At 46.0% G+C, this 23,010-nt stretch overlaps 1 protein-coding gene across 8 annotated transcripts in view; it reads left to right on the top strand.

Annotated features, from left to right (window-relative positions):
• The window catches only part of CHRDL1 (chordin like 1), a 117,233-nt gene that overhangs the window by 53,181 nt on the left and 41,042 nt on the right, over nucleotides 1-23,010 (top strand). For 5 of the 8 annotated variants that reach the window (XM_045473238.1, XM_045473241.1, XM_045473237.1 and 2 more), the window contains one exon: nucleotides 22,758-22,903. In XM_045473238.1, coding sequence (XP_045329194.1) covers nucleotides 22,758-22,903 — 146 coding nt within the window. The remainder of the gene's footprint in view (nucleotides 1-22,757; nucleotides 22,904-23,010) is intronic. The other 3 variants (XM_045473239.1, XM_045473242.1, XM_045473236.1) reach the window with 1 other exon arrangement.

The raw sequence follows: 23,010 nt of genomic DNA, 5'->3' as shown, positions 1-23,010 counted from the left end.
CTAGATTATTCATATGTCTGTTTAAAAGGGCATTTTTCATGAGAGGACTGGATGGCTGTTGGCTTTCCTAAAGGCCCTGCGAGAAGATCAAAGGAGCAGAGTCAGTGCAGGCAGTGTAGAGCAGCTGAGCTCTCTGAGGAAGGCAATAACGGGGGCCAGAGCACAGCCCCACTGTCGGGGAGCGTCAGCATTGGTCACAGCTGGACAGGCACAATGAGCCCAGACCTCAAAGGCACAGAGGAGCAGTTCTGTGTTCTCTGGTTATCTTTGGTGCAAGTTGTCTATACCGGTGCTGTCCAACAGAACTTTTTGCAATGATGGAGCTCTTCTGTATCTCTGGCATCCAATATGGCAGCCACAAGCACATGTGGCCGTTGGGCTTTTGAAATGTGACTAGTATGATTGAGGAACTGCATTTATTTATTTACTTACTTACTTATTTACTGATTTATTTATTTAAAAAAAATTTTTTTTAATTTACATCCAAATTAGTTAGCATATAGTGCAACAATGATTTCAGGAGTGGATTCCTTAATGCCCCTTCCCCATTTAGCTCATCCCCCCTCCCACAGCCCCTCCAGTAACCCTCTATTTGTTCTCCATATTTAAGAGTCTCTTATGGAACTGCATTTAAAATGTTATTTAACATCAGTTAGTTTAAGTATACACAGGCACACGTAATTAGCAGCTACTGTAGTGCGTAGCATGGCTCTGTACCGTTCATCGGGTAGTTTTCTGTTGCATCGAGTTTAATTCCGTACCTTCTGCCCGTCTGTTCAGTGTCTTACAATTATTTATTTGTTGAGGACAGGAATGGTAGATTCTAAAACCACAGAAAATCATGTCTTGAAGAGATTCTTTTGTCCAGCCCCTTCCCCTCACATTTGTCAAGTGGGGAGACTGAGAAAGACTGTAATTTGCCTGAAACCACAGCGCTCATTATAAGTAGCTGAGCCTGGAACCTGGATCTCCCTGCCTCCTGGACCATGCTTCAGAAAAGTAAATGCCCTTTTTCTTTCCACTCTCTTCACTCTTTATAACTGAGATTAGTGCCCTCATATTTGAAAATAATTTGGACCCCAAGTCTGTCTTTATCTCCTCATGTGCCAAGGCACAGCGTAGGCTCTGGACACACGTTCATGGGATGAATGAATTCTCGAAGGCCTTCCCGTTGTCTGCTCTTTTTTATGTTATATTTTCTGAGAAATTCTATTTCTGTCTCAGACGTTCAGTGTGTTTGGGTCGGCTCGTGCTCATGCTGTCTCAGCCCAGGGAGGCAGGGCCTCTACTCTGTGGACGTGACCATGGCTTGTGCAGGCACTCAGGTACACACTAGGGCACCTCTGGAAGCTGCCTCGCAGGCTAGTGAAACTGCTGTAGCCCGTTGTGCTCTAGGGCCTACCTCCATTCTGAATCCTCTAAACTTGATGGTAACCAGGAACATCAGGCATAACGCTCTCCCTTCTCCGCTTTTCTCCAGCAAAACACAATCAATCACCTAGAACAAAAGATCCCTCGAGTAGGACTTGAGAGCAGTATCTTACCGGTCCACTTAGAAACTGAGAGGAAACATCCAGTCCACACTGACTTCAGAATCGACTGCTAAAAGAAGACCATTCAACTCCTAAGTCCAAGTGAAGTATACATTTTCATCTTCTTTTTTCCTCTTTCTGTTTCCCACCCCAGGCCTTTGTCCCCAACCCAGAGCCAACCGACAGTAACTCAGAAATAGCTGAGTTGAAGCAAAACCTGTTAACAGCCACCAAAGGCTGAGTCTTAGCCAAGCAGCTGGCTCCTCCAGGTGGCCCTGCCAAGAGCCAGTCTGAGGCAAGGGAGCAAATGGCCTGGGTCCCATCTGCAGTGGAATGGCCAGCTCGTTTGTTGGTACCACCTAATGGAGGAGTGATCTGGTATTGAGATAGAAGGCTTCCAGGGACCCGCCCAGCCCTAAAACTCTTAAGCCCAAGTATAGTCATTGGATGCCAAGGACACTGGAGAAAATCTTTGGAGCATGTAGAACACCAAGCCAATTGGAGTGCCTGCTAAGTCAGTCCAGGATTCCTAGCATTCCAGCCACGCCGTATACACCCCCACCCCCAGAGGGCAGCCAGTGGCCACAGCGGAGGCTACATCCACCCAGCAGGCTGAGACCCTCATCAGACCCTCCAAGAGTCTGCTCCCTTGCTTAGGGTCGGCCTTCTTGCTTTATGCTGAGTTCAGGGCGGTGGACAAACCGTACAGCCCAGTTTAGCCTAAGAATCTCATTTGCCATGGAATCTCCAGGCAGTGAATCATTTCGAGCAAGCACTTAAGCAACTTTCCACTGAGTCATCCTGAGGACTGTCAGGTTCACTAATCCTGACATATACTGTGTATATCCTTTGTTCAGATCCTGTCCCCATCCTGATACTGGGGTCGGTAAACAACAGAGCTTTAAAGATGTGATTATTGGAGCTCATCTGTACCAGGGCTACCTTTGCCTACCTCCAAAAAGGCCCGAAGCACTACTCTTGGCCCGAAGCCAACTCTTGATCGGTGTATACTCTTGGCTACACAGCTACCAAGAGTGCGTTCTCTTAACTGTAAGTGGCACGGCATGCTGGATTTCTTTTCCAGATACTCCATGGATCTGTTTCCACTTGGCTTCTTCTAGACCAGGGGTCAGGAATTTTTTTTTCCTGTAAAGGTCCAGATAGTAAGTATCTTAGGCTCTTGCAGGCCGCACCGCCTCTGTTACGATAACTCTTCCATCGTAGTGTGAAAGCAGCTGTCAGCAACATGTGAATGAACGGCCATGTCTGTGTTCCAATAAAACTTTATTTACAAAAACAAACTGCAGGTCAGATTTGACCCATGATGCCTCTTCTAGACATAAGGTGCCAAGTCCAATGAGTAGGTGAGACCTGTTTTCAGCTGGTAGAGTGTTTATGAACATCCCCTTGGGAAAGGGACCCCTCAGTTCAGTTTGGGAAGAGAGGTAAAAATTGTGGGAATATGTTTCATCTCATTTTGAATACGAAAGCCCATTCTTCATCCAATGTTGGATGCCCTATGGCAATCAGAATAGGCTAAATTATGCTGCAGTCACAACCAACAAATCTCAGTGGCTTAAAACAAAGATTTATTCCTTATTGTGCACCTTAAGGTAGCACGTGGCTTTCTCATCCAGGGACACTGGCTGACTGAGCGCTGCCATCTGGAATTTAGTTCCAGTGACATGGGAAGGGAACTTAGCAAATTTTGCCATCGTTCTTAAAGACTTCTGCCTGGAAGTAACACAGATTACTTCTGCTCAAATGTCATTGGCCAGAGCAAATCACACAGCCATGTTTTGACTTCTAGGGGACAGGGGAGTGCAATGCTATCATGTGTCTGAAAGGAGAAGAATAAGAATGTTGATGAATAGCCCTAATGACTACCACGCTTTCTAAAAACATTTTTTTTTCAGGTTCTTCTTATCCTCTCTTGCCTAGCCCATAGGTCCTCTGGCCTATTTGCCTCTTTTGCCCAACCCTGGCTGACTTTGTTCAGTCCTGCTGGCCGTTGACAGTAACATGTGAGGGAATAGCTTAGGAACTAAAAGCATTAGGACAGCAATTATTCCTTAAAATGCTATGTTGACCAGCTATGAACATCACGTCGGGCCTTTGAGCCAGGTCCGACATGCCATTAGACCTAAGGATTGGTTGCCACTGGGCAGCGGGCCTGAGAACAGTTTGACTTCCCATGCCTCTGGTTTTGATTTCACTTTGGTTTGCTTTTAATGGGAATTTGAATCAGAGGGGACGTTCTCAGCATATTGACTCTGGGCAGTTTCTGCCCGTAGTGCTCTGGAGGGCAGTTGTCACGATGGAAGAGGGAGGTGAAAAGCGAATGGTAGAAAGTGATAACAATGCAATATTACAGGCTGAAGTGAAACTTTGGGCCCATGATCTTGGAGGAGGGAATATATGTGTAAAGACAAAAGAATTAGTCGGGATCAGCTAATTGCTCTCCAATCCCAAGAGTTCAGTGGCTAAACACAATGGAGGGGGGAGACTATAGGGAAGGAGGGCTCTGCTCCATGTTGTCATCCGGGGATCCAGGTCCTTTTCGGGGTAGTGGCTTCGCCATCCTCTGTGGCCTGAGAGTCCTCCACAGGATCGTCCGCATGTGCCCCCCACCGCCCAGTCTAGGGGAAAGAAAGAAAGGAGGATTGTGCATTAGGTTATGCAGGTCAGGCTTCAAAGATCCGTATGTCAGCTCTCACCACATTCCACGGACTAGAACTCATTCCGATAGCCCTACCTAACCACACACGAGGCTGTGAAATGCAGTGTATCTGGGTGTTGGTGACATGGGTGGGATGGAGAGGAGGAAAGCGGGTTTGATGGGCACACAGCACTGTGTGTATTACTGGATACTTGTCTTTTTTAATGTTTATTTTAGAGACAGAGCACAAGCAGGGGAGGGGCAGAGGCAGAAGGGGAGAGAGGATCTGAAGCAGGCTCTGTGCTGTCAGCTGACAGCACACAGCCTGAGCAGGGCTCGAACCCACAACCTGTGAGATCATGACCTGAGCCGAAGTCGGACCCTTAACCGGCGGAGCCACCCAGGCGCCCCACTAGAATATACTTGTCCTAATCAAGGGTGACTTTTCCTAGGAAGGGGTCAAATTGCCGAGTCTTTGATTGAAGTCTTCACCAACATTCTCTCAACATTGAAATGTTTGCCACTCACAGAGCACTGTAGGCTTTCGTGCAGTAAGAGATTAGTCTTTCCCTCAGAGAACTCGTATTATAAATAGACATAAATGCACCCCCACCCCCAGATCTCACATTTTGCATTGTGCTTCACACAGCCTATAGACTCATGGGTAAGGGCAGTTATATTCTTGCTGGTACAGAGGCTTGGAATATGTGTGCTAGGGGCAGAGAAGTGAAAAAAGATGACATTCAGTGAAATGATGATCAGTGATCCTGGGCAACTCATTCCGAATCCTAGACTGTTCGTAAATCACTATAAGAAACAAAAAGGTAGGCTTTAAAAGGGGAACTTTTTGCCCTGGCTACCAGGGAACTCAGAATCTTCTAAAGGTCACATACAATAATTACATTAACTCTATCGGTTGGTAGTTCTTATAGCTACTTCTTGGTTCATGTTTTTTCTAGTTTAGCTTTTTGTTTTGTTTTGTTTTAATGTTTATTTACTTATTTTGAGACAGAGAGAGTGCAAGTGCATGTGCATGAGCCGAGTAGGGGCAGAGAGATAGAGAGAGAGAGAGAATCCCAAGCAGTCTCCATGTTCACCGCTCTGTGAGGAGCCCAATCCTCAGGGCTCAGTGCCACGATCAAAAGCTCATGACCTGAGCCAAAATGAAGAGTCAGATGCTCACCCGACTGAGCCACCCAGGCGCCCCTGTTTTGTTTTTAAGTGGACTTCATTACCAGCACAGTGCCCAGTGTGGAGCCTGAACGCATACACCTGAGATCAAGACCCAAGCTGAGATCAAAAGTCGGACGCTTAACCCACTGAGCCACCCAGGCGCCCCTCTGTTTTAAACTATGTCATGGTGTATGCCTTGTCTCGTAGAGAGGAAAAGGTGAAGGTATTTTTTTCTTGTTTTATTTAATGCTGAGTTTGAACGTTAATATTTGCAAAAAAAGGCTTTTGGGGTGTATCAGTGGCTTCTGAGCAGTTGCTTTTACATGGTGTAGTTTTGGAGATGAACCTTGGGTTGAAGAAGAAGAGCCCAACTCTCTAAGCCAAAAAGGAGTACATCACTCCTTCAAGGGCAGCCAGAGCTATTGTGTTCAACCCATAGCTATTGGTCAGAACGGAGAAAACCCTTTCAACAAAGTTCCCTTTCTCCCTAGTTTTGTATCGAGTATTTACGTGTCAGGTCATTTGTTTTTATTATTTCCTCTGGTCCAGGGTTTCTCACCTGCTAGATGCCAGTAGCATCTTCCCCTACTTGTGACAACAGAAAATGTCTCCAGACGTTGTCCGATGTCCTCTGGGGGTAGCATTGCCTTCAGCTGAGAATTATTGCTGTAGTCTTAAAGTATTTGGAATTTGCACAGATAGCCTCACTTCCCCGGGATCCTGGTCTTGCATTAAAGGCATTTTGCCATTTCTCATAGAGACAGCAGTTTGAGACAAAGGTTGTGAGTGGCAGGGAGTGCAGTTCTAGGATTGCTTGCCTACTGCTCCCAGGAGGCAGAGTTTGAGGCAGTGTGGAACAAATGGCACATGTATATGTCTAGAACTAGGAATAAAAAAGCGTTCTCTGCCTGGGTAGCTCAAATTGGACGGTTAAGCGTCCAATATTGGCTCAGGTCATGATCTTGTGGTTTGTGGGTTCAAGCCCCGTGTTGGGCTCTGTGCTGACAGCTCAGAGCCTGGAGCCTGCTTCAGATTTGGTGTCTTCCTCTCTCTGCCCCTCCCCATTTGTGCTCTGTCTGTATCTCTCAAAAATCAATAAACATTAAAAAAAAAAAAAAAAAAAAGCTTTCTCCAGGTGCCCAGGTGGCTCAGTCAGTTGAGCATCTGACTCTTGATTTCGGCTCAGATCATGATCCCAGGGTGGTGGGATCGAGTCCCTCATTGCACAGCGTGGAGTCTGCTTGGGATTCATTCTCTCTCTCTCTGTCTCTGTCCCTCTGCCACTCTCCCACGCTCTCTCTCTCTCTCTAAAAGTTAAGAAAACAAAAAATTAAAAAAGCCTTCTCAGTACCTTTGAGAAGCTGACTCCTTTTCTAGGGTATTATTGAAGGTTTGGAAAACCTTCAGTGAGCTTTAGAACCGGAAGCCCTAAAGCAATGCCTCTCAGAACTGTACTAAATGCATGTGAATCCTTGGGAATCCTCTTGGGGCACAGATGCTGGCTGATTCGGTAGGTCAGGGTGGGGGTCTGAGATCCTGCATTTCTGACCACTTCCCAGGGAACACTGATGCTGCCGGTCCCCATACCACGCTTTGAATAGAGAGCAGGTGGTTTCCGGGACGCTTTGCTGGCTCCTGATGCCATTTTCAGGTTCTGTAGAGGGAATCGTTCCATTCCGAGATCATTTCACCGGCCCAGTAATCACGAAGGTAATCTGTAGTTTGTGACCATCCCCTTTTGCCGCCACTGTCAAGAAAGCACAGCCCAAGGTTAGAGCCTCCCCTACCCGCTCCCGCACACTCTCCCTAATAACCATGTGAGGTTATCATGAGGGGAGGTAGTCACGTGCTTCCTTTTGGTCCTTGTAAATTTTTTTTAGATGTTCTTTGTGCCGGCGAAAGAGCGAGCACGCAAGTGAGGCAGGGGGTTCTTCCCAGGGAGAAGAACTTCGGAAGAGCAGTTTGAGTGTCGCAGAGGATTTTGTGTGGGTGGCTGTGTTGCCCAAGCGGTGGCTTCACGTAATGCAGTATAGAGATCTCGAGAGGAGATGGTTCTGGCTCCAGTCTAACCACTTTCTTTTTTCTTTAAAAAAAATTTTTTTTAATGTTTATTCATTTCCTGAGAGAGAGACACAGAGAGCAAGCAGGGGAGGAGCAGAAAGAGAGGGAGACACAGAATCCGAAGCAGGCTCCAGGTCCCGAGCTGTCAGCACAGAGCCCGACGTGGGCCTCGAACTCATGAACAGTGAGATCATGGCCTGAGCTGAAGTGGGATGCTTAACCGACAGCCACCCAGGCGCCCCCAGTCTAACGGCTTTCTGACTTTAGTTTCCTCATCTGTAAGGGAGATAACAGCAAGACCTACCTCATGGGGTGGCATCTGGGAGAACAGGGCTGATGGACACGCACATATGGTGCCGAACGCAGAGCCTGCTCAGTGTAGGCATGAGTCAGTAAATAGCAGCTGCTAATGATATTGATGCTATCACTGTAATTATCAGAACTATGGCTCTCAGATTCGTTTCTGTCTCCGAAATGTCTGCATATGCCACACTCCCATCAGTGACATCTGTCATTATGCTCAAAGGTTCCCAGTTTGGGGTGGGCCAAGGTGTGAACCTTGAAACTGCTCCCATCAGAAACCCTGGTCGTCATGAGAATTAAGGCACCCTCTTCTTTTGATAATGATGGGCCCAAAGCAATGGTTGAACCTCGTATTTGCAGCTCCAGTCCTGCTAAATCCAAAGATGGCAGCAAACCTTATCTCCTTGCCTAATCTCTGACCCCTATAGTCACGGTTGCTTGTGATCACATCACTCGGAAATGAGGAGGGGGGCCACCCTGTGACTGTTGTTCACACCTTCATTTCCTGAGGACTACTCGCCATCCCAGGGCGATCTGTGGTGCAGTTTTTTTGCATCCAGATTCCCTAAACACTTGCTTTTCAGTCTCTGTATTGTATACTCTTACGTGTGCTACCCTGTGCCCAGCAGGGACTTCGGCTTCCATACTTGAAGGCTCTTCGTGGAGGGAAACGCCATACTTCCTTTTTTCCTCTGGTAGTTCCATGACAAGGCTGACGAGCCGCCTCATTTAGTCTCCAGGAAGAAGTGGACTGACTTTTCCTAACAGCACTCTGACTGCTCCAAGCAGCCTGGAACCTTCTCCGTTTGCCACCGCCTTCCCTCTGCCTCTGCCAATGGCCTCTGGGGACCACTCTCTGAAGCCTGCCACTAACACTTTTCCAAACACAACAAAATGCGTGTTGGGGGATACGTTTTCTCAATTAATCCTCAAGTACTGAATGCCTCTTTTCTTCCGTTAGGTTCTTTCTCCAGCCTCCCGACAGGTCCTGCCTCCAACCCCGTGGTTTCCTCCAGTTGTCCTAGGCCAGTCTTTCAGCAATACTCACCTCACCAAATAACTTTACTGCCGAAATCACTTCACTGGCTTCTCCTCCTCTACAGGAAAAATCCAAACTTCCTGGGCTTGACTTCTTTCACTGCCCACCTCCCCCCATGCCTGATGTCACTGGGTTGTTGTTGCAAGTGCCAAACTGTATGGTTCAAGTTAATAACACTATCCAGTATTTCACAGGGGGCGTTTTCTCTTGTTTTACAGGGCTCGCTAATGAAAGAAAAAAGAAAAGAGAGGAGAGGAGAGGAAAAAGATGCAAGAGGTGCTGTATAGCTACCCAGGAGAAATACGTTAGGTCTTAGAGGAAGGCTGAGTGACTGAGGGTTGGGGAACAGGGTCCTGAATTCAGTAGTGTCTAGCTGTCCACGAGATGGCAAATGTCCAGATCCTCAAAATACCCAGTTATGAGTCTTCCTCGGGTGGTCATAGTTATCACATAGATGAAAACAAAAATGCAGCAGTTCAGGAAAATCAGTCTGAGAAGATGTGGGGTCGTAGTGAAAAACAGGTTTCTTTCTTTACTGCGGGACTTCTGATATCCTTTAACACACCGAGAGGGATATTGTTGGGAAAAGAATATGGATCTTTTCCCAACTTTATTTGAAGCACGGAATTTTTGTTTGCGAGCATAGAATGTGGATCTTTTCCCAACTTTATTTGAAGCACGGAATTTTTGTTTGCACAGAGCATCTTGCCGAGTAGTAGTGCTCCGCAGAGCAGACTTGGGAAATGCTGGGGTAGGCAGTACAAAGGAATGCTTGACTGCACTCCCCACTGTCTCGGCCAGATGCCTCACATTGTTTCTGTAAATGCTGCTTGAGGGTAGTGACTAATTTGTCCATTTCAAAGGGTCATTGACCTTCAAAAAAAAAAAAAAAAAAAAAAAGAGCCTAGCTCCCAAAGGATTAGAACTAACCAAGTAATAGTAGAACTCATTCTTAATTTATTTAGGGAGAAGAGGAAGGCAGTGAGTGACACGTGTTACTACACAACCTGCCATTAACAATCCGGTGTCATGCAAAATAGTTGATTTAACATTCCCATTTCAACTACAAGTCCATTTATCCCACCACTGGGTAATTAAACCAATTTTAAAACCTATTGGATAGTAGCATAGGAATAAGACAAGAAAATGCTCTTTATGTTCGGCTACATAACCTGAGTTCCAGTCAAGACTTGGGATTTGGAAGTTGGCCCCTGAAAACAGAAGGATTTGGTTTTCTTCTTTCCCAGTCGTTGGACTAGATTTTAGTGGGCTTCCCTAGCCCTCAAGTTTTGTGGCTCTCAGTAAAATGAAGTTTGAGTCGTTGCTTTGGCACTAAGTAATGGTGTCCGTTCCACTCTCATTACCTAAGCCTTCTAGGGTTTCCCATGTAGATCTCCAACAGGAAGCTGGAAATGGCTTCCTCTCTGGACAGATGCAAACGAGGCCCGAATGAGATTGGAATGGTCCATGAGCTGAATAATGGAGCTGATGATAAAGCTGCTCAGTAAAGTGGAGGAAGACATTTTGACAGGACAGGACATGGAGAGGTTCCCTGCAAAGACTGGATTATGGGAAGCTGTCACCGGTAACTGCTCTTAGCCTCCAGAAAGCAGAAACCGAGCATGCGTGACCCTAGAGCCTGAGAACTGGACTGAACTGCCAGCAGGGTTCCAGTGCCGCTGAAGTGAATCCCACAGGCTCCTGGCTTTGTGTTCAACTAGCAGAGGCATCTCTTTTCGGTCGTGGAACACTTTGAGAGAACCCGTGGACCCCCTTCTCAGTCATATTTCTTGCTCTATGAGAACAGCCTTGCTCTATGTGAACGGAATTAATAATAGACTCGCAGCATTTGAGCATGTGTTGCTATTGCAACGTCGATCATTTAGCAAATAGTACGCTTGTTATCAGATGCTAGACTGTAGGGTACAGACAAGCGGGCCATTAGAGCAGCCACAAGAAATCAGAGCATGCTGGATGGATGGTGAGGGTTGGCTACAATATGAGCAAGCAAAGGTTGGTCTCTGATGGTGGTTGGGTCTAGGGTGAGCCAGGGCAGAGTTGCCAAGGAGCACAGTGGGGGGAGGGGGATAACGACTGGTAGGTCTGAAGTACAGCATTCTTAATTTTTTTTAATGTTTGTTTGGGGGGGGGCAGAGAAAAAGAGGGAGACACAGAATCCGAAGCAGGCTCCAGGCTCCGAGCTGTCAGCACAGAGCCCCACGAGGGGCTCAAACCCACGAACCGCGAGATCACAACCTGAGCCGAAGTCGGACGCTTAACTGACTGAGCCGCCCAGGTGCCCCTGAAGTAGAGCGTTCTTTAGCCAAGGGGATGCATCTTTGAGATGTGCTTCGTTACCCTGGCTGGACCATGCCGTGAGACTGCTCCGGACCTATAGCCTCAACCCTTGGGTGCTCGCCCACAGGCAGGAGACTGACACTGCAGGGCCAGGATTGCCGCCTGAAAGGCAGCAAATCACAAACTGAGGGGCCTTTTCTGAGTCGGCAGAACCATCATGAGATGGAGTAAGTTCTGGACACTGGACCACTGGAGCCGACTCAGTGACAAATCTCCGTGCCTTCAGGTGCTTATGTACCTGGTAAAACTGGAGACAGTCATCATCAATGGGTTGTGTTGGCTCCAGCTTCTTTCCTCCCTGAGCCTTTTCAAAACATGGAATCTCGTTCGCTCCCCTTATATCCCCATGAAGTAGAAGCCGATGAAATGCTTGTCCCCAACAAATACACATACTCACAAATGCGGAGAGTTCATCAGAAGCTGCAGGCCCAGAGATGCAGACCAGCACCACTTGCTTCCTAGAGACACGGGTCTTCCCTCCGGCGTAAACCCTCTCCTCTAGCCGTCATTCCCGGCATCTGTCTGACAAGAGGGCACATCCTGGCAGGGTCAGCTACTGACTGCCAACAGTTGAAACATTAAGGGAAGCGGGATGAAAAACAGCCCACAGATGGGTTCCGGGTGAGGAGGGAAGAAGCAGGATTATACCGGGGTGTGAGCTTTCAGAAAGCGCTTTCTTCCAGTCGCCTGTCCAGCTGGACCGGCAGATGACTGTTTCCTCTCACTCGGCACCTTCTTGCTCGGGACAGAGTGTTGTGTCTCTGTCTCTTGAGCTGCAGAGTGATCTCCTGAGTCTGCCGCAAGAATTTCCTGCCCTGGGACCCCACTGGGGGGTTGGGCTGGGGGTGCGAGTAGCGAGGCCACTAGTCTTGGTGTGGGCCCAAACATGGTCTTCTTGAAGATTCCAAGCGGGAAAATCCAGCCCCGCATCAGCCCTTTCCTTTGGCTCAGCTGCCTGGCAGGCCTATCCCGCCTCCCAAGGTGGGTGCCCTGCGGCATGGCCACGGAGCACCAGACCAAATTATGACTTCCCATCGACCTCCCCATCCCAGCCCCCAGACCCCTTTGTGGGTTCTCCTTTCCTGTTTCATTTCCCTTTCCCTTCTTTGTCTGCCTCCCTGTCACCTTACACAGCACCTTCATTTTGCTTAAGCCTGTCCCACTCGGGTACCCAGCCCCCGTGTCCGCGTTGTAAGGGCGTTTAGTGATTTCGTTGTAACAGCTTTATTGAGATACAATTCACTGTGAATTCAGGGCAGTTACAACATACCACCACCGTCACCACTGTCCACTCCCAGAATATCGTCATCACCCCAAAACGAAGGCTCATACCCCCTGGCAGTCAATCCCCCATTCTTCCCTCTCCATAGCTCCTGACACCCACTGATGCCCTTTCTGCCTCTGTGGATTTGCTTATTCTGGACATTTCATCCAAATGGAATCCTATGTCCTGTGACCTTTTGTGTCTGGCTTTATTCCTTAGTCGAATGTTGTCAAGGGTCATCTAGTCCAACTGAATAACATTGCACTGTATGGATATATCGCTTATTGTTCATCCATTTGTCCACTGATGGACACTTGGGTTGTTTTCACCTTTGGGCTTCTGGCTCCTCGGAATGATGCAGCCGTGAACATCCGCGTACCGTATCTGTTTGAGTCCCTGCTTTGACTCCTCTTGGATACACGCCCAGCAGTGGAATGACCGGTTCATGTGGTAACTCTATATTTAACTTTCAGAAACTGCCAAACTCTTTGCCAAAGCAGCTATACCATTTTACATTTTTACACCCCCACCAGCAGTGGAAGGGGGCTCCGGTTTCTCCACATCCTTGCCAACACTTGGTGTTCTTGTCTTTTTTATTACAGCCTCCCGGGTGGGTGCGAAGTGACAGCATGCTGTGGATTTTTGTCCCCTGCCCCAAGGCCTTGCTCTTCATAGCGGGACTTTTCCAGTGTTCGGTACTCATTACTACAAACTCATTGAACCTCTGAAAACAGCAAAGCCCTTTTCTAGCTAATGCTTAAACCTGGGGCCATGTCAGGCACTCTGGCAGAGCAAAGAGGAAGCGAGCTGAGGGACAGAGTGGACTGGCCACCTTTGGAAGTATCGATGTGGCAGGAACAGTCTGCTCTACCAGTCCACCGAGAGCAGAGGCATAAAAGGATTCTTAGTGAATGTGATGGCTCAGAGGTGACTTTCTAGTCACCACTCAGAATCTGGCTATCTATCTATCATCTATCTATCTATCTATCTATCTATCTATCTATCTATCTATCTATCTGTCTATCCGTGTATCTATTTATTAGACAGCGAGTGGGGAGAGGGGCAGAGAGAGGGAGAATCCCAGACTGGTTCCTCACGGTCAGTGCAGAGCCCGATTCGGGGCTTGAACTCACTAAACCGCGAGATCATGACCTGAGCAGAAAGCAAGAGTTGGACACTTTACCGACTGAACCACCCAGGAGCCCCAGAAGCTGGCAATTATTGAGAAGTTCTACAGGGCAGTGGAGAACAGTTGTCTTAGCATGGGCTGCTAGAACAAAAATACCATGTTTGCTAGAACAAACATTTGTTTCTCACAGTTGTGATGGCTGAGAAGTCCAAGATCAGCGCGCCAACAGATCTGGTGTCTGGAGCGACCCCACTTCTTGGCTTATAGACCCACCTTCAGGCTGCTTCCTCACATGCCGAGAACAAAGATCATCTCCTTCCTGTGTCTTCTGATAAAGGCACTAATCCCATTCCTGAGGGCTCTGCCATCTTGACCTAATCACCTCCCAAAGGCCCCCACCTCCTTTTTTTCTTTTTCAAGTTTTTATTTAAATTCCAGTTAACATACAGTGTGATTCTAGTTTCAGGTGTATAATTTAGTGATTCAGCACTTCCATACAAAACCCGGTGCTCATCACAAGTGCACTCCTTAATCCCCATCACCTATTTAACCCATCCCCTTACCGACCTCCCATCTGGTAACCATCAGATTATTCTCTGTCATTAAGACTCTGTTTCTTGGTTTGTCTCTCTCACTCTTTTTTTCCCAATGCTCATTTTTTTTTCTTCAATTCCACATAGGAGTGAGATCATATGGTCTTTTTCTTTCCCTGACTGACTTATTTTGCTTAGCATAATACTCTCTAGCTCCATCCACATTATTGCAAAGGGCATGATTTCATTCTTTCTCATTGCCAAGTAGTATTCCATTGTATATATAAGCCACATCTTCTTTATCCATTCGTCAGTTGATGGACATTTAGGCTTTTTCCATAGTTTGGCTAGTGCCGATAGTGCTGTTGATAATGCTGCAGTAAACATCAGACTGCACATATCCCTTTGAATTAGCATTTTTGTATCTTTTGGGTAAATACCTTGTAGTATAATTGCTGGATCACAGAGTAGTTCTATTTTTAACTTTTTGAGGAACCTCCACACTGTTCTCCAGAGCGGCTGCACCAGTTTGCATTCCCACCAACAGTGCAAGAGGGTTCCTCTTTCGCCACACCTTCACCAAGACCCGTTGTTTCCTGTGTTGCTAATTTTAGCCATTCTGACTGGTGTCATGTGATCTCTCATTGTAGTTTTGATTTGTATTTCCCCGATGATGAGTGATGTTGAGACTCTTTTCACATGTCTGTTGGCCGTCTGGACGTCTTCCTTGGAAAAGTGTCTGTTCATGTCTTTTGCAAAGGTCCCACCTCCTAATACCATTACGTTGGGAGATTAGGTTTTTAATACATGAATTTGGGGGGGCGAGGCGGACACAAACATTCAGTCTGACGCAGGCACTGTAAAGATTAGGCAGCCCCACATCTGCTGCCTTACCAACCTACTTTCTACCTTCCAGAAATCCTGTCATTTATAGCTGATAGTAATATTACAGTAACAACATTTATTAAGCATGAATATGCACCCAGTATTATGCCAAGCTCATTATGCATCTTATCTTGTTGGTTCCTCACAACAACCTATGAAGTAGGTACTGTTACGAGCTCCATTTTGTAGATGGTGGAACGGAGGCTCAGTAATACGAAGTGACTTGCTCAGCTAATAGGTGGTAACTAATTAATAGTGAGCCTGGAATTTGAACCCAAATGGAAAACCCTGAAGTCAGGCCTCTCCTCCCAATAGGACATATTGTGGAGGCTGTGTTTTCAGTAATCTCCACCACATAAGCCCAACATTCTGCAAAGCCAATAGCTTCAAACATCAAAGGGCCATGGTAACAATTTAATTATCTAGAAAAATAACCTGTTTTCAAACATTTCCTTCCATTGACACCTTAGCATAAATTACTGAGGTAAGTCCTATGCCTCCCTATATAAGGACCTCAATGTGGTGGGCCAGAGAAGAGCTAAGTCTTTATGGAAGAGGAGCGTTTGGAGAAGATCTGGAAGTCTTAGGTCTCTGTCCCAGGAAAGCCGGTGCATTTAAGTCATCGCTTGGAGAAGCCCAGGGAAAAAAGAAGCGGGAGCGGTTGGAGCATGGAAAGGAAGAGATCTGAATGGTAGGCATCGCTGCTGTGGCCGCTAGACCCACTTGAAGCAGTACCTTCACTTTTACTGAGCATCCCAAAGAAACAAGACACAGCACCCCGCTGTCCCTCTCTCACTACAGCAGCACTCCTTGGTGGAGCATAAGTGGTCTCCCACGAGCATCCTTAGCTGTCTGCTTTCTTTCCATCTGGGCCAAGGCCTAAGAGCCAGCCCAAATTTACACGCTCTAAAACAGTGTGTTTTAGAAAGCACCTCAATAGCTCACACTTGCCCCAGAGGTGCCGGATAGTGTCAGTGGCAAAGAACCATCTCATTATGGTCGGATTGGGAACACAGAGTCCTGACTAGGGTCTGTCCCACTAGTGGGAGGACAGCTGGGCTTCCGTGACCAGTTTTTGTAGGATTGTCTTTCTCTGGTTGGAAGACACCCAGAATAGTCACCTAGTCTAGCCTCTGGCCTTCAAGTAGAATTTCTTTCCAACAGAAACTTGAAACTTAATTTTGGAATGAGAAATACAGCTTTCTAGTGTCTGACTGAAATCGTTAGTGATGCAGGTGGTATTCCTTCCCACTTGGCATAGTTTGCCAATTTGTGATAATCTGACCTCTCTTCTAGCCTTCACCTTTATGACTTATTTAAATATGTTCTCATTTAACATCTTTTTGTGCCAGCCCCTCTGAGGACAGCAGGATTCTCCCTGAAGTCAGGGGCATGCCTTATTTACCTACCGTACACATAAACACAAAGCAAACGTCGTTTAATTAAATGTCCAGTTATCCATGGAAAGAAGGGAATCCGTCTATGTTCTTCGGGTTTTTTCAGGATGTGTGTGTGTGTGTGTGTGTGTGTGTGTGTGTGATCATAATTAAAGGGAAGGTAACCTCTTCCTTCAAGGCGTGTACCTTCATCTCTCAATTCCCCCTCCACCACCACCTCCAGCACGGTCTGCATATGTGCTGGGAGCCGACCGGTCGGATGACAGAGAACGAGACTGGACACATTAGCACCAGGCTGAGCCATCAAGAGTAAAGTAGGAACCTGAGTAATGGCAGCAATGGCAAAAGAAGGGAGAGGCTTGGAGACCAGGAGATTGGCAACTGGGAGCTCTGGAGGGGTTTGCATCTCTCATAAACACTGGGACCTGATTTGTCTCCTGACGTACAAGCGACCTTTCTGAAGAGCCAAGAAGTGGCCCACTAAGAAAATAGAAATTTGAGGGTAGGGAGAGTGGAGAAGTCAGCAGCTGGCGTGAGGACTTTGGGTTCCCGAGGGTGGGAAGAAGGCTAGTGCCAGGAGGGGAGAGAATGGTGTACCAAAGGAAGTGGGATAGGACCACAGACTTCTTGGTTAAAATGTGTCAGTTTCTCTGAAGAGAAACAAAACAAAACCAAACAAACTTGTGGCAAGGCTGTTCATACTAAGATGTTCCTGACAATGTGTAACCTCTCGCAGAAGTATTGGGATTATAAAATCTGATTGCCCAAAGACAACCATTTACCCCAAAGTAATGGACTTCTAATGATGGCATTTGAGGTAGCAGTGAGAGAAAAGGAAGGAAGAGATATTTAGGATAGGGGAGTGTTTTTTGACCCCCCGGAAGTCATAGTTCTGCTATTTATAAGACCATCCCTAATGGGATGGGGGGGTGCATGGAAGAAATAGTTTCTATTCCTGGCATAACTATAGTCAGATGGCATCGTGCTGGTCTGCTTACCCCACGATGTCCTTGCCCCGCCTCTCCTCAGAGTAGCACTCCCCTGAGGGGCTTTATGGCCAGCTATGCTTTGGACGCATTTTCTGCCACTTTTCAGCCAGGAACACCGAATGTGTTCCAAGGATAGTTGGTTAGAAGCCTGGCCACCTTGGAAAATCGAGGAAGGCAGAGGGTAGAGTACCAGGTGGCCTTCCTTGCTTCTGTGGTTCCTTGCATGCTGTGTTGGCCTTCTAAAATCCAAGGCAAGGGGCGCCTGGGTGGCTCAGTTGGTTGAGCATTCAACTTTGGCTCAGGTCATGATCTCACGGTTCATGAGTTTGAACCCCGCATCAGGCTCTGTGCTGACAGCTCGGAGCCTGGAGCGTGCTTCGGATTCTGTGTCTCTCTGTCTGTCTCTCTCTCAGTCAAAAATAAATACACATTAAAAAAATAATTTTATTTTTTTTTTTATTTTTATTTTTTTTAAAGTTTATTCATTTTTGGGACAGAGAGAGACAGAGCATGAACGGGGGAGGGGCAGAGAGAGAGGGAGACACAGAATCGGAAACAGGCTCCAGGCTCTGAGCCATCAGCCCAGAGCCCGACGCGGGGCTCGAACTCACGGACCGCGAGATCGTGACCTGGCTGAAGTCGGACGCTCAACCGACTGCGCCACCCAGGCGCCCCTAAAAAAATAATTTTAAAGATGCAAGGGGAAATTTAACTCCCACGTCCCATTCTTTTTTTTTTTAATGAAACAACTACCCATTTTTATTAGATAAAACTTCAGGTTCCAAATCACTTCCAAGTCACTTCTCCAAACTTAATTAATTAATTAATTTCTGAGAATGCATTCTTTCCTTTGCATTATAAATGAAGAATGTAAGGGTCTTGCTGTTCCACTTTGCTGTGCAGCTAGCATTTGAGTCCATGCCTGTTTAATTAATTAATTAAGTAATTATTATTATTATTAGTTCTTATAGTTTTAATCCACTAAGTTTTGGGGGCGGCTTTTTAAATATATGTTTTTAAAGTTTAATTCCAGTATGGTTAACATACAGTGTAAGGTTAGTTTCAGGTTTATGATACAGTGACTCAACACTTCCGTATGTCCCATTCTTAGAAAAATTGAGACCCCTTGGGGTGCCTGGGTGGCTCAGTCAATTGAGCGTCTGACTCTTGATTTTGGCTCAGGCCATGGTCTCATGATCATGAGATCGATCCCCACATCGGGCTCCACGCTGATATTGGAGCCTGCCTGGGATTCTCTCTCTCTTTCTCTGCCCCTTCTCCACTTGTTCTCTTTCTCTTTTGCTCTCTCTGTCTCTGTTTCTCCCTCTCTTTCTCTCAAAATAAATAAATAAACCCTAAAAAAAAAAAGAAAAGAAAAATTGAGACCCAGAAGGGTAAAGTGGCTTGTGTGAGGTTGTGGAGTGTGGATACCTAAGCTGGGATTTTTGACTCAGTGGTCTTTGTCTTCCAGTTTGAAAAACATTCTTTTCTTTAGTAAAAATTGTATACATTTAAGGTGTACAACATGGTTATTTGTTATACATAAACAGATTGAATTGATTACTGTGGTCCAGCTAATTAACATCATCTCCTCACATAGTTCGCGTTTGTTTTGTGGTGAGAACACCTGAAATCTTCTCTCTTAGCCGATTTCCGGGACCCAACACAATATTATTAATTATAGTCATCACGCTGTACATTAGCTCTCCAGCCATATTCATCTTACATAACTGCAGCTTTATACCCTTTGACCAACATCTCCCCTTCTCCCTGAACCGCAGACCCCGGGAACCACCATTCTACCTTCTGCTTCTATTATTTGACATTTTTTAGATTTCACCAAAAGGGAAATCATGCCTTTTTTTTTTTTTTTTTTTTTTTTTTTTTTTACCTCTGTATCTGACTTATGTCACCTAGCATACGGTCCTCCAGGTCTATCCAGTATTGTTGCAAATGGCAAGATCTCTTTTTTAAGGTTGAATAATACTCTGTTGTGTATATATACCATGGTTTCTTTTTCCATTCCTCGGTTCACCGACACTTAGGCTGTTTCCATATCTTGGCTATTGTGAATAACACTGCAATAAACACGAGAGCACAGGTATCTCTTGCACGTACTGATCTGATTTCTTTCCTGCCAGCCAGTTTTAACACCCACTCTGTGTAAAGAAAAACATAAACTTCGAGACAGGAAAACTGTATGTCTGAGTTGGGCTTCCTATTAGATAGCTGTGTGGCATGGGCCAAATCTTTTGGGGTACCAGTAGCCTCACTTTCATAATGCCCCCACCACCACTCCATTAGGGATATTAAAAGAATGAAATAAGAATAAATGGAAAGCTATTAAGATAAATTTATTGTGTAAACCTAGCATTAACTTGCTCATAGTTGGTTTCTTTTTCTTTGATTCTGCTTTGTCTTTCTGTCTTTTGCTTTCTCCCCATCTCCTGTTGAGTAGATTAATAGACTCCATGCCAGGCCGCTATGCAGACTATTGCAAGAAAGACTCTCAAGGTCATGCTTCCCCTGGAAAACCTCACCCTGCACTTGCCCCCCTCCCCGCCGTTGATCCCTTGGTAGAAGGCCCAATTCAAAGATCAATCCACATTCTTCTGAGGCAAAATAATTCCAACCCACTTTTTCTTCTTTTGGTACTCCAAAGATCTGTCAACTCCTGTAAGAGTCACGGTAGATATTATTTTGTAGGTCATCCTAGTTTTCCTTCGCCACAAAGTACAGATATTTGGTGTAATTAGAGCCCAGGGGGGTGAGTGGGCCCTGCTCCTGTCCTTTCTCCAGTGAGTTTCATTCCTGTCTACCAGCTAAATCTGTCTGGTTGTGTCCTGTTGTGGGCAGGGGCCAGGACTTAGGGTCTGCTGGTAAGAAATAAACATTTTCTAGGAGCTGAGGCTTCTTTTTAAGGAACTTCTTTTGCATCCTGTAAGGGGTCATTAATAAGCAGTTCACACCCAAGGAGTAAGTTACTCAGAAATTGAAGCTAGATCAGTTTATATCGCAAAGTATAGAATTGAGTTAGTTATAGAAATCACTGAAGCCAAAGTAAGTGTGATATCAGTTTTCTAGGTATTCTAGGCCAAAACATTGTAAAGGAACAACATAACCTTCATGTTCCATTGATTTTGGTTTTTAAATCGAATGGCCCCTTCCTTGTTCCAGGGTTGATGTGATTGATAGCCTCCTTGATAGTGGCAAGGACGGATGATTCTAGAATCAGACATCAGTTCAGATTTTGGTGCTGCCATTCACAAGTTGTGTGACTTGGGGCAAGTCATTTAATTTCTTAAACCTTAGTTTCCCCATCAGCAAAATAAGTAAAAGCCAAGGAGAAAATGCATGGAAAAGCACTCACCATTGTGCCTGGCATATTAATTAGGGCTCAATAAATGTTAGCTGTATTATTATTATTATTAACATTCACCTTTATTATTTTCACCAACATCCTGAGGACAATTTTATTCTGTTTTGTTTTATTTTGTTTCAAGTTTTTATTTAAATTCTAGTTAGTTAACATATAGGAAAATATTGGGTTCAGGAGTAGAATTTAGTGATTCATCTATTCTGTTTTTTTTTTAAAACAGTCGTACTGAGGTATAATTGACCCATAAGATGGGCTCATTTTCATTATACCTTTTTTTCTATTTTTAAAAGTTTTATTTACTTATTTTGAGAGAGAGAGAGAGAGCATGAGCACGGGAGGGGCGGAGAGAGAGAGAGAGAGAGAGAGAGAGAGAATCCCAAGCAGGCTCTGGACTGTCAGCACAGAGCCCGACATGGGGCTCAAACTCAGGAACCGTGAGATCATGACCTGAGCCGAAAATCAAGAATTGGACGCCCAACCAACTGAGCCACTCAGGCGCACCTTCAGTATACCTTTGACTGATGGGAAGGAAAGGACGCTTTCACTGTCTGAGCCTTCCCTTAACAAAACACACAACTCCTCTGACTTCTCTTCTTCCACTATTCTACAGAGGGCACTTTCCCAGCTCTTTTTATATCTATTGTTAATTTGTACATCAATGATTAGCTTCATCTGGGTTGTTTGGTGTGTGTGCGTGGGGGGGGGGGGCGGGTGTGTGCGTGCATGCACACACACACCATGCATCCTAAGGAAGCCCAGTAAAAAGACTTTTTGAGGCCATTTAGAGTCCACTCACCAAGTGCATTGGTGCATTGAGTTTTTGCTACATGGGAACCCTGCACTAGACCCCACAAAGGAAAGAGACACGTAAGGCAGCGTCCAAGTCCTTAAAAAGCAAAACCTGCATATGTGTACATAGGCTGATAGAAAGAAGATGGAATTTGGGGCCATCGCTCACTACATTCGTGACTTCAGAAAAGTCCACCTCAGAGGTTTGTTACCCTCAAATGAAAAATGAAGTTCAAGATCTGCCTTCCTTGATTGATAGGATTGTTATGAGGCTCCGGTGTAATAATCTGTGTGAAATCACTTCGTAAATTGTTGGCTAGATGACTATAATTCAAGAATATGAGATACAGTAATATTCAAGTCCCAGACTTTGTGCTTCAGAAATCACATGTTTTGAGAGGTCCAGATCATGCGCTGGAGCTATTGGAGAATGCTTTGCAGAAGAAAAGGGACTTTTCCTGAGACTTCAAAATCGAACAGGACTTCAGCAGGTGGAAAGAGTGGGAGGAGGGGGGAGATCTTGGTGGTGGAATTAAAAATAAGCAGAGACTTCGTGTGGTAACTATACTTCAATAAAAAAAAACAAGCAAGGACCCCAGGGGCCAGAACAAACATACAAGTACATACCAAGTGATATAAAACATGGGAGGGGATAAGGTTACCAGGGTAGTTATAATAGATGGTTCGTCTTCTGAAAGGACCCCCTCCTTCCAGGCAAGTTAACACGTTATTCATCTGGTCTGTTAGCTCCCTCAAGGCAGGAGCCTTGTCCTTCTCTGATTTCTCTCTAGTACCCATTCTAGTGCCTGGCACATCATAGGTGCTCAATGAATGCTCACCAAATAAAAGAACAGATGGGTGATCATATCAGTTGCTGTTCTTGTCTGGTCGCTTTAATATTATCTAGGGTCATCGGCCACTGAATTAGAAACTATCTGTAAAATTCTTTTAGTGTTTATTTTTGAGAGAGAGAGAGAGAGACACAGAGCATGAGCGGGGGAGGGGCAGAGAGAGAGGGAGACACAGAATCCGAAGCAGGCTCCAGGCTCCGAGCTGTCAGCACAGAGCCCGACGCAGGGCTTGAACCCACCAGCCGTGAGATCACGACCTGAGTCGAAGTTGGACGCTTAACCGACTGAGCCACCCAGGCACCCCGGGGCTATCTTTTAACTCCCTCTATTGGTACAGCCCTGTCTGCTGTTGGGATTTATGACATTCTTTGCAATGATGCTAATACTCGGTGTGATTTTTCTCCACCCTGTCCCAGAAGACTCCTTACCCCCAGCGAACAACAAGGTGACCAGCAAGTCATGTGAGTACAACGGGACCACTTACCAACATGGTGAGCTGTTCATGGCTGAAGGGCTCTTTCAGAACCGGCAACCCAATCAATGCACCCAGTGCAGCTGTTCGGTAAGACCCAGCATTTTAATGTCCCTGCCGGCCCCTACCCCAACACCGGAGCTTTCTCTGTGCTTACACCTTTACTTTGAGCCTACACCGTGAGGTGTTTGAATGGA

This window comes from Leopardus geoffroyi, chromosome X (assembly GCF_018350155.1).
Source record: "Leopardus geoffroyi isolate Oge1 chromosome X, O.geoffroyi_Oge1_pat1.0, whole genome shotgun sequence".
Taxonomy (NCBI): domain Eukaryota; kingdom Metazoa; phylum Chordata; class Mammalia; order Carnivora; family Felidae; genus Leopardus; species Leopardus geoffroyi.
Note: the sequence above shows the minus strand (reverse complement) of the source record. Positions and strands in the feature narration are given on the sequence as shown.